The sequence below is a fragment of the Vitis vinifera genome, chromosome 10 (genome assembly GCF_030704535.1).
Source record: "Vitis vinifera cultivar Pinot Noir 40024 chromosome 10, ASM3070453v1".
NCBI lineage: Eukaryota > Viridiplantae > Streptophyta > Magnoliopsida > Vitales > Vitaceae > Vitis > Vitis vinifera.
This window is the reverse complement of record NC_081814.1, coordinates 779,032-790,534: the sequence shown is the minus strand read 5'-3', so window position 1 is coordinate 790,534 and position 11,503 is coordinate 779,032. Positions and strand designations below refer to the sequence as shown.

Below are 11,503 nucleotides of genomic sequence, written 5' to 3'. Positions count from 1 at the left end.
TATATTTAAGATGCTTACATATTTTATTTTAATATAAAAATTAAAAAAATAACTTTTATTCAAGAATTATTTTTTAAAATTGTGGTCGAAGACCATTTAAAAAAAAAAAAAAAAACAGTATCCTTGAGATACTTTTGATTTCAAAATTAAATTGGTTCTCTTATTGGAAAATTAAAAAACAAGTGGATGGAATTGAAAGATTTCAAAATTTAAAGGCCTATGGGTAGTGGGCCTAACTTTAATTAATCTTTGTTGCCTGCCTTTTCTGTTTTCTCCATGCTTTCTTACTTCACTCTTCTCTTTTCGTACTCAAAACTTTGAAAAATGTTGGTCACATATTGGAGCTGCCGACTTAGATTTTAAATTTTTTTAATTGGGGTTTCAAAGTTTGAAAGAATTTGGACTTTTATTAACACTCATTATCATCTTGCATTCAGGGTTTGTTCCAAAATTAATTTTGAAAAATTTTGTTTTTAAAAATCATTTGAAAACTATTTTTAAACCTTTGTTAAACGGAGCTTAATTTTTTTATAAATGAGTTTTCAAAAATATTATAATGGCAAATGGATTTTTATTTTTTGGCTTTAATTAAAATTATCGAATTCAGGTAAAAGTCATCATTTTAAAAGACATTATTATTATATTTTAAATATTTTATTAAGTATACAGCGGGCTTCTTAAATAAGTTGAAATTGAACTTTTGTGAGATATAAAATTTTATTGAACACCACAGAATTGATTTACAAGCCGAAATAGAATTTTTATAAAAAAATAATATACTTTTTTTGGCTTCCTATTAAGATTTTTATATTAAATTTTTTTATAAATCTTGTATTGTGTTAATAATTTTTTTTTTTAATATGAAGAATCTTTGAGGAACTTTTTATGACTAAGTTCTTAAAACTTTTTATAGGGACCTAAATCTCACGATGGTGACCAAACAACCAGTATCGGATAAATTTTAGATATCATCAGTGGTAAGATTCGAATTAGTACCATATTTCTTGGTATTCCCCCAAATTAATTGGGCTACCTTCACGTATTATGTTAATAAAATTATTCAAGTGATGTGCTATTGAATTTTAAAAAATAGTAATTTTTTTTTTGTATTTTAAATATCCCACTAAATGACTTCACTTTCACACTCACAAATATATTTTTCTTACCATTTTATTTATGATATTTTTTTATCTAATGAAATTAATTCATAAATATACTAATATCATTTTTTTTTAAATTAATAATTAGAAATATATTAAAAACACAAAAAAAAAAACAACAATGTTATTAATTTTTTAAATCTTTATTCAAATTTAAAATATTAATATATAAAAACTAAAAGTTGTTATGCTAATTTTAATCATGGATTTTTTTATTGAATAAATTTATGTGATGGAAAATAACATGAAAAATAATAAACTCATTGTTAATAATATTTTAAATAAATTTTTATTTTATTTGTGATGTAGTTCATAAAATAAATTATTATATTTATATTAAAATCAATTATTTTAATGTTTTTCATTGTTTTTTTTTCACACTTAAAACATAATAAATAATTCTCTTAATTCTAAAACCTAAAAATAAAGTATATTAAATAAATAATTTTATAGTCTCAGACTGTGGGTCTCTTCTTCCTTCCATCTCTTCTTAAGCTCTGCTCACTCTCTGTTCCGAGACATCTCGTCTCATCGTATTGACCTACAGCCCTCATCTGAGCCGTCGAACCGAAAGTCTCTCTCTCGTTCGCAGCCGTGAGATCTCGCTGGTCGGAGATGATTCAGCTACTGTTCACGGTGATATTCGCCGAAATGGCTATGATCATGGTGCTCCTCTTCAAGACTCCACTGAGGAAGCTGGTGATCATGGGGCTGGATCGAGTGAAGCGCGGTCGAGGCCCTATTATGGTGAAGACGGTGGCGGCAACGGTGCTGGTGGTGCTGATCTCGAGTGTGTACAGTATGATGAAGATCCGGAAGCGTGGGATCGATGATGATGTTGTTAATCCCACGGATCAGGTTCTGATGGCCAAGCATCTTCTGGAGACTTCGCTTATGGGTAATTCTACGTTCTTTTTGAGTTATTCGGTTGATTTTGATTTTCTTTTTCTTTTTTGGTTTAGTTTAAATTTTGTTGAATAAATTATAGTCTTTTTGGATTGTCGGTGATTCTGATTCGAAATTTCGAATATGCTTGATTTGAACTTGAAGAATAATTGTTTGCAGAGTTGGATTTGATCGCGAATTACAATCTTGCTAGTTTAGAAAAATGTTGCTTTTACCGTAGAGATGGAGTTGGAATGAAAATGATTGAAAGTTTGGAACAGTGGATTTGGAATTGAACTTGAATTTCTCTAAATCTGAACCAAGGATCAATCCAGAGTAAAAGCAAGCTTGTTGAACCATTCCTATTTGAAATCCTAGTTCTACAGCATCCAACACAATGCTTTCCCAGTGAAAGCTTTTAGATTCATTACTGTGCCTGTGAGATCACCTTCATCTAGTTTGCCGATGTTGCAATTTCCACCTTTAGGTCTTACTGTTACTACTAACACCAACTGACTAATTCACTGAAGCCTTAATAAGGCAGGATTATGTTATTTCCTGCTTGTTCTCCCGAAGTCTCTTGATCGATGAGTTGTTATCAGGTGATGACATCTGTATAGCCACTTAATCATAAATTTAGGTTTTACTGCAACCTTTTTTCCCCCTTTGACGAGGATGTGAAAGTGTGAAATTAGTGCATGTAGAATTGTCTAGTCATAATATCAGTTACATCATGCCCTCATCGTCCACATTTAACTCTGTATGATGCTTGCCCAAATGTGCTCAAGCTAGTGTATACTTGGGCAGGGTGGCCATATTCCTAGATCATCTAACCTGTGGTAGGTCTAACCAGAGAATGGAATCTAGCAAAGGAGGGTAAATGATGTCAAGTCAGTTGTCTGTCACTTTGGTTGTGACGTTGGTGTGTGACCTTATTGAAGTTCCAATTAATTGCCATGAGTGGGTTGTGAGCTTATTTCCTGGAAACGAGTCTCATTACAAGGAAAAAATATCAAATTGTTGGAACACATTGATAGTGTGATTCCTACAGAACCAGCTTCTGGGTCTTGATTTTTCCAAACCAAACCAAGGGGAGTCTGAATGATTTGAGTTTTCATAATAATAAACAACAAGATCTAGAAACTACAATATTAATGCTCCATTGATGAAATGATCTGGCTGCAATGATTCCTTCTTCAACCCAAACCCACCCCACCCCATCTCCCTTCATCTTTACTTTGTTGAGGATGAAAAACAAAACAATGCATGAGTATGAAAACTTACCATATACTTGTCCCAGTTTTTTCTGAACAGTTCCTGTTGTTGCCATTTGTTTTCTTTTTTAATATCCATCCATTTGTAATTCCATTTTAGAATGAATATCTACTAAATATCTCAGAGCTCCTAGGGTATGCTGGACATATTTCTAAGGGGGTATGCAGGTGGGAAAATAGTACTGTTTTCTTGCTGTATATATTTATGCAACTAGTTGCTCTGTTTTTTGTTGTTTTAAAAAATCATATGTTCTTTTTCTAGAAGCTCACATTTATCCAAGAATTCAGTGTTTAATTTAACCTATCAAAATTCTTATCCAATTCGATATTGGCAGTTTGATTCTGCTACGCTTGTACAAGTATGAAATTTATGGTTAATGTGCATTTTTATTTTTAGCCCTTTTACCCTTCAGCTTCTAACCCCATTGCCATTGCCTATGAATTTGTAATGATGTTTTTGGGGGACTTACATGCAGGATTCACCCTCTTCCTTGCACTAATGATAGACAGACTACATCACTACATCAGAGAACTCCGTTTAAGAAGGAAGAGCATGGAAGCTATAAAGAAACAAAACCGAGGCTTTGAGGATGGAAAAACTGGTGGTTCAGCAGAAATCAAAGCCATGGAGGAAGAGATGGCAGCATTAGGGGCAAAGCTTAAGCAGCTGGAATCTGAAATTGAGACAAAAACAAAAGAAGCAAAGGCTGCAGAAACCAATGCTGTGGCTCTGAGGAAACAATCTGAAGGCTTCCTTCTTGAATACGACCGTTTGCTTGAGGAAAACCAGAATCTTCGGAACCAGTTGCAGTCATTAGACCGAAGATTGTCACATTCTGGTAGCAAGAAGAACACATAAGAAACCAGTCACATATTTGTGAACAAGTTTTTGTATCTGCTTTACTTTTTCACAGTACTTGGTTGGAAGTTCTGTAATGTGTTTGTTCATTACTGATTAATTGACATCCATACAAAGGTTGAGAATATTTGCAAAAGTTCAAAAAAAAAATAATAATTAAAATTTGGGGTGGGGAGTAGGAGTGATTTGGGGGTTGTGTCAATTGATTTATGTAGCTGAGTGCTGAAGTAGAGTTAATTAGATTTTCTCCTCAATAGTCAAGAAATTGTTACTTCTGATATTCATCTTATCCTTTGATCCTTTGATTAAGCTTTCATTGTCCATTCTATAAATATTCTACTAATTCATTACTTAAAAATTACATGAAATGTGCCAAAACTTTATCTTGTAGATTATGTTCAGTACAGGTATATTGTCAGATTAAGAAACCAAACTACAGAGTGACAAGGGTAGAGTTGCAGTTGAAAATTAAACAGGGTTTGGGAGTAGTTACCCTCCATTCCTATACACCATGGTCAAGCCCTCCTTGTTTTGAGATTTGCGAAATTTCAGAATGGGATCATTTCCAAGGAGAAGGGCTTTAGTGTTGAGTGCAGTGAAGAGCATCAAGCTGAGGCAAACCAAGACAGAGAAGGCTATGAGCATGAGCATCAGAACAGGAGCTATTTCACCTTCCACCTTCTGTGCATATTCCGCAGAGGCTAGAGCAAGGAAGGTGAGGGGAAAAGAGTAAGCCCACCATGCCACATTGAACTTCCTCATAGATTTCTTGAAAAGAGCTGGCCTGCATGCCTGTTTTCCATTAAAAAAAGGAAAAAAAGACAGAAACCCTTTAGGTTTTGATGCTGCTGTAGGATTATCTTCCATAATGTTCTGTTTTCTGAAATGCTTTTCCATGTGAGTTTTTCAGTTTTGTCATTTGCATTCTGAATTTGTTCGGAGAATTAAACTGTAAAGTACTTAGAATTGATGTTTCCTTTAGCCTTGAAACATCTTGCAGGAGTGTAGAATTACCAGCGATGTGAAGAGGAAGAGTGAGAGGAAGAAAAGCATCTTTGAAGTGGTGTCAAAAGTCCCAGATATCGACTTCCAAGCCAAGCTTGCCATGCTCGGCGCAGCAAAGAACAGGAAGAAAACAGGCCGGAGCATCACTGGAAGCCGATCACCACCCGACAGACGCTGATAAAGAGTGACAAAAACCACCAGATAGTGGACCATGCCTAGTGTAAACATGCAAACTGCACTCTCTTTCCACCCCATCAGCGCAGCAGCCTGCGCTCCAACCAAGTTCCCAATCACTGATATCTGGCTTGTAGGGTTCGCCACCATGGAGAAAAACCGCTTTTCTGTGGTGAACCATTGTCCATATATTTTTATATCGAGCGCCAGAACTGGAATGGCAAACACCCACCAGAGAACTAGATAGGAAAGAGTATTGGGGACAACCAAAGGAGCTGACTGAAGCAGGAGAAGCCAAGAAATCCAAGGAGCAAACAGGTAGTTCACTCCTACATGATGTAAGAACTCTGCCTTCACCATCTGAAAGTGAAAGAAGCATCTGAGGATGTAGAGAAAAGAGAGTGATATCAGAGTGAAAAACGAGAGATACCAAAGTAGGAGGAAAGCCAGCAGAGGGAGCATCTGGGACACATGCCGAAGAGGTTGCAAGTCGCTCTTGGCCTCACTCAGAGTCTTCCATAGCAAAGCTTGGCTACCCAGAGAGAGGCTTATTCTGAAGTAACCAGCATGGAGCCTGGTTAAGAAGGATTCCAATGGTGGCTTGGAGACGATGCTTTCGTGGCTATGATATTCTTGGCTTGTGCTATTCGAAGTAGCCTCCACCATGAGCTCAATTGGGGGTTGAGCTCCTCTGTTTTCCATTACTGAGAATGGATTAATGATGACTTTGAAGTTCAATTAGCTTTGCTATTACTGGGTTGTTTATATAAGAAAAATTGGTGCAAGCTTCACAAAACAATTCTCTGAATTAATGATGGGATAACAAGAAGAAAATACAATACTGATAGGATTCATTATGGATAAATGAGAACCAAGAATAATGGAAGCTTTTGAAGGCTGTAAGATACATGTTATGGACCATAGAACATGATTGAGGAAAAGGGAGGAAAAGGGGGGGGGGGGGGGGGGGGGATTTGCAGAGAAAAATGAAAAAAGAAGAGCTGATAAAGCAATGGTTTCAATATTGAGATGGAGAAAATAGTATTGATGGGTTCAGAGCCTGTCCAACTATTATTCTAAAAATATTCCCACCAGGATAAGAAAACAATTTTTTGAAAACTTATTCCGAAAATAAGATGTTTCCTACTAACAAATATTAATTGTTTTTATTTGTTTATTTTAAATTGTTTTAAGAAAATAATTATATAAATATGGAGAATGATTAAAAATAAAATAAAATTTATTTTAAAGAAATATTTAAAAACATAAAAAAAATTAAGTTGAAAATGTTTTAAGTTTTAAACAGACTTTTATTTTAAAAAATATCAAAAAAATTTATTCTAACAAATCCTTCAACATGGAAAACATTCTTAAAAATGTTGTGTTTTTAAAATAAAAAGTAGATATACAAATATTTCACCCAAACAACTTTTTGAAAACTTGTTTAAGAAAAGATTGCAAATTTAAGGTGTATTCATTTACTTATTTATAGAATATTATAAAAAAAATTTAAATATAAAAAATATTTAAGGAATATTTGCATAATATATAAGTACACATTCCCTTCATTTTAAAGGTTTTTATTTTCTATTTTTTTTTATATGTGAATAAAAACACATTTTTTTCTCGTGTTTGAGGTAGATGCTTGAGTAATGGTGACGAAAGATGAATTAGGAGTTAGGGTGGATGAGGACAGAAAGTCCATTCTAGCTTTCATTTGAGCAATTTATTGATCATTTATGAAGATTACCCAAGCTCATGACTCATCTAGTTTCCGAACAATCATGTGACACTAACACAACTTAATCCATTTGAAATTGCTAAATCAACTTTGCTCCCAAATTTAGTTAAGTTATGGTAGAGGTGGACTAGACGACTGGAACTATCATTAAAATTTGCCACAAAATCAAAATTAAGATTTCCACATAAAACATAATTCATGCATTTACATTTTAAACGTGACAAATTACAACTATTACAACTGTCCATTGCAGCAGTGGGTGTGGGTTCCCTGAAACCTACCATGCCAGGGTCCTCACCGGCCCAAGCCATGGTGGCTGTGGGAGCCTCAGAAACCACCTCTGGTTCTTCCATGCTGCCACTCCTCACTGTCACCCAATTTTCATCCCATCCCCAATTGGGCAATCCTGAATTTGAATTTGAATTTGCCAAGAAGTGGATCCTCTCCCTTGGAGAATTCCAAGATTTCTTGTGAAATGGGTACAGTTCTTCAATGGAGGAGCTCCAGAACCTTTGATCCAACACACTTGTCGGACTGCTTGAACTTGACCCATAAACTTCTTTGGAAAAAACACAAGCTTCGTTGACAAAAGGGTGCCCAAGAAGCTCGCCAACTGACCACCTCTGCACTGGGTCCCTCACCAAACACTTCCCCAAAAAATCCTTAGCGTCCTCCGACACCCACCCTGGAATCTCCGGCACGTCCCCGGAAAACCCAATTCGGTAAACAGCCGAAACCGGGTCGGAAACATCCGTCCACGGCGCCCGCCCGGTGGCCATCTCAATGATCGTGCACCCAAGAGCCCACACATCAGCGGCGAACCCCTGCTCCTCCCCGCGCGCCACCTCGGGCGCCATGAACGCCGGCGTCCCACAAACCGAATCCGAGAAATCGTCGGCGAGTCTAGCGCAACCCAGGTCGCCGATCTTCAACCCGTCGCCGGTGATCAGAATATTCTCGCTTTTGATGTCGCAGTGGACAATGCAATTGGAATGTAGGTACTGAAGGCCCTGCAGAATGGCGCGCGTGTTGGCTCTGATGGCGGCCTCTCCCAGGCTGCCGCGCTGCTTGAGCGTGCCGCCGGCGGCGTACTCCATGCACAGATTGTACATCTGCTTCCCATTCTCGCACGTGACATTCCACCCTCTGTATTCAATCACGTGAGCAGACCTCACTGTGGAGAGAATCCTCTGTTCCCTCTTGAGCAATTTGGACTGGGAGAGCTCAGTTGATTTCACGGCGAAGATGTCACCGGAGAGGTGGGAGGTGGCGATGGAGACGGTGGCGGAGGACCCACGACCAAGGGTACATCCCCTAGTCCAGTCCATGGTGTGGTTAGATTTGGTAGTTGTGGGTTGAAACTTGAAAACTTGGGAGAAGATAGTTTACAAGTATATATATATATAGAAATTTGAAAGAATCGAAATTTATATTATTTAAGAGTTTGGTTTGATCAATGTGGTTGGCTTGGAGTTAGAATTGGGTGGATGCATTGGGAGGGCTCCACATGGCAGAAGGAGGGTGGATCAACGTCGTTGGCCGCCCACCGGCGGTTGCGTGCCTCTGAATAATACCCTCCACTTGGTGGCACGTGCTCACGTGTTTACAGTTGTGAGTTGTGGGCAATCTCTCAACTTTTTTCTTTTATATGAGAATTGTGTGATATGGACATGGGCAGATGATTTTGTGAAGGCTCCTCCTCTTTGGATAATATTAAGTAACCCCCCAACTTCATCCATTTTCACCTCATACATCTCATTTGGGATTTGGGAGTGATTTTGAAATAATTTTAAAATAATAAGACAATCATTTAATAAGTGATTTTTTTATTTGGGTACAAAACAATAAAACTATTTTATATACTCGGCTCATTATTTCCCCGATAATAACCCATTACTTCACATCCATCATCCAATGCATGTAGTTATATAAAAATAGAAAAATTATGGTATATACTTTCATGTATTAACTAAAAACTTATGTATGTTTGGTAGAAATTATATTCACTAACTCTCATACAATAAGTAAACTTAAAAGGAGAAAGAAAGACCACTTTAGACTTTATTGATTTATTACATGATTTTATGATAAAACCTCGAAGTCATGGATGATTTGTGATTGGGTTTATAATATCTATAGACCCATTTAATAATAGGTATGAATTTCAGGGGGAGAAGGTTTGGATTGGGGGTGAAGTTATAATCAAAGAGGGAATCAAAGCAAAGGATGAGATAGGTGGGGAGGGAAGGTTGGAACTAACTCCAAAAGTGGGGAGAAAGAATATGTTAGAAGGAGACAGTTGGGAATTGGTTGTAAAGACTAAAGAAAGGGGAAAAGGCATAGTAATGGTAATAAAACTAAAGCCGCCCAACTTCTGCAGCAGACATAGTGTCATACACCAACCCTTCTCTCTTTATCTTATTAGTTAGTTATGGTAACAGTTGAGGCGGGTTGGAGGGGCTTTAGGGCATTGGAGTGATGGCATAGCTTCCAAGCTTGGCCAATCATTAAGTAGCTTTCTTCACACACCACACAACAGGCTTTGCCCCTGACCTACCCTCATCTGTATTTTTTTGGAGGCTTCTCAGTAAAGGATTGGGATTTGGGGACCCCACGGCAGATGTGGTTTCTTTTGATGAATGAATGGCTTGGTGTTATTGGGGTGTGGGAAGGGTAGTTGGAAGTTTGGCCTTTTTCAGGGTTTTGGAATTTAGAATTCAGAGATTGAAACAGCCCCAAGGGCCCCAACTCATCCCACCAATTCTCCAGATACAAGATATGTTAAGATTATTTATTATTTAAAAAAAAAAAAAAAAAACAACCAGGTTCCAACTCAGCCTGAATGTGAGCATGTTCATGTAATGTAACATAGCCTTACTGGCCGCCCATATTGTTCACTAGATGATCACAACCATACCCGCCAGCCCCTGTGTGTATGGATTGTGTCCCTTGGAAACTAAGATCCGTGCACATCTGTCAAGCCAGAAAGGCCAAAATAACTTTAAAATTGGAAAAATGATCTTCTTATCCATTCTTCAGCGACTTGACCCTTTTTAGACATTTTTATTCTCTTTGTTTCACTGTGAAAACACATTTCTCATGCATTTCTCTCTCTCAACTTCCTCCTCTTTTTTTTTTTTCTCATTTTCCTCACATTTTTTTTTTGTATGTAAAGCTCTCTTTCTAACCTCAACCTCACATAGGTAACCATCTTTATTACCAACGAAAGAGGAAAGTGAATCTATTGAGTCGTGGGTGTAGTATTTGTTTTCGAAATTTTTGAAATTTTTTTGGGATGTCATACAATGGTATTTGAATAGGTTCATGATTGTTCATTACTCCATGTTTTTTAAAATTTGGAAAATAGTGAAATGTGTTTGAAATAATAATTGCATATTTGTATTTTTCCTTTATTATATCTATTATTGTCAATCATGTCTTTCAAATGAGTTAGATAAAATCTCAATACATGTGACATTTAATTAAAGATCACGTTTAAAGAATTTATGAAATTTTAAGGATTTTAAGGATTTATTTTTTCACCTATATGAAATATGCATTGATTAAAAACACACATTTTTATTTAAAATTAGGGTATTGGTAATAATAGCGAATACCATTTTACAATTTAATTCGGGTAGAGAGGTTTTATAATTTGATTTTTTTTTTTGTTGTATAGTGGTTTATATTATTTTGAGATATTAATTCTAGATTTTTTTATTTTAATTTTTGGAAATGTGTTTTAAATGTATACTAATGTGGTGCAGTGTTTAGAGGAAGAAAGGGATAGTTCAAAAATGGAAAGCTCAAAAGAAAAAATATAATGTTTATGTAAAGATTATATTACTATTTTGAAGAAATTCTTATAGAAAAAAATATAATATATTTTTGCTAAGTTAAATTAGATTATTAAGTTAATCAATTATTGTACAATATTTACATTTTGTATTAATTTTTTAATTACTCCATTTTGTTCAATTTATAGACCACTACCCCCAACATATTTTGGTTTTAAATATAAAAAATTAATTGCTATATATGGATTAAATGGATCATGGATCATAAAAAGGTTGTGTCGTGGGTCAAATAGTTGGATGACATGAACAAGAATACACGTAACCTGCACTCAACTCACTAGAATGTGTGTCAAAATTGTCACCCCTTAAAACTTCAATCAAGCTCGTTAACATGATAAGTTTTGAGGATACGGAATTGGATTAGATATAAAATAAAAATAAAAATAAAAATAAAAATAAAAATAAATCCAAAAAATATTTTTTTTAAAAAAAAACAAACTAATTTAACATCATAAGATTTAGCGACATAGAATTGGAATAGAAATTAAACCATCGGTTTGGTAGAAAGAGTGAGCAAGTAGTGATTAAATAAACACCCAAACACAAAA

General features: G+C 35.7%; 3 protein-coding genes across 3 annotated transcripts; 1 reads left to right on the top strand and 2 right to left on the bottom strand.

The window, feature by feature from the left end:
• Positions 1 to 1,585: 1,585 nt before the first annotated feature.
• LOC100265893 (uncharacterized) lies at positions 1,586 to 4,467 on the top strand. Its single transcript, XM_002262771.5, has 2 exons — positions 1,586 to 2,058; positions 3,796 to 4,467. The coding sequence occupies exons 1-2, from the start codon at positions 1,776 to 1,778 to the stop codon at positions 4,176 to 4,178; spliced, it is 666 nt and encodes a 221-aa protein (XP_002262807.3). The 5' UTR covers positions 1,586 to 1,775; the 3' UTR covers positions 4,179 to 4,467.
• Positions 4,468 to 4,548: 81 nt separating this feature from the next.
• Positions 4,549 to 6,289, bottom strand: LOC100260675 (S-type anion channel SLAH4). The gene is made up of 2 exons (XM_019222601.2): positions 5,193 to 6,289; positions 4,549 to 4,970 (listed from the first exon to the last, which is right to left on the bottom strand). Exons 1-2 carry the CDS (start codon positions 6,057 to 6,059, stop codon positions 4,668 to 4,670), a joined length of 1,170 nt encoding a protein of 389 aa, XP_019078146.2. The 5' UTR covers positions 6,060 to 6,289; the 3' UTR covers positions 4,549 to 4,667.
• Positions 6,290 to 7,139: 850 nt separating this feature from the next.
• Positions 7,140 to 8,732, bottom strand: LOC100853501 (mitogen-activated protein kinase kinase kinase 18-like). Its single transcript, XM_010657113.3, has one exon. It carries the CDS (start codon positions 8,424 to 8,426, stop codon positions 7,140 to 7,142), a length of 1,287 nt encoding a protein of 428 aa, XP_010655415.2. The 5' UTR covers positions 8,427 to 8,732.
• Positions 8,733 to 11,503: the final 2,771 nt, after the last annotated feature.

Bases quoted from the DNA above. Each gene is read 5' to 3' on its own strand.
- LOC100260675 (XM_019222601.2), bottom strand. From the start codon at position 6,059: ATGGAAAACAGAGGAGCTCAACCCCCAATTGAGCTCATGGTGGAGGCT. The intron at 4,971-5,192 runs GTAATTCTACAC...AATGGAAAACAG, and splicing joins TCTTCCTCTTCACATCGCTG to GCATGCAGGCCAGCTCTTTT.
- LOC100853501 (XM_010657113.3), bottom strand. From the start codon at position 8,426: ATGGACTGGACTAGGGGATGTACCCTTGGTCGTGGGTCCTCCGCCACC.
- LOC100265893 (XM_002262771.5), top strand. From the start codon at position 1,776: ATGATTCAGCTACTGTTCACGGTGATATTCGCCGAAATGGCTATGATC. The intron at 2,059-3,795 runs GTAATTCTACGT...ACTTACATGCAG, and splicing joins TCTGGAGACTTCGCTTATGG to GATTCACCCTCTTCCTTGCA.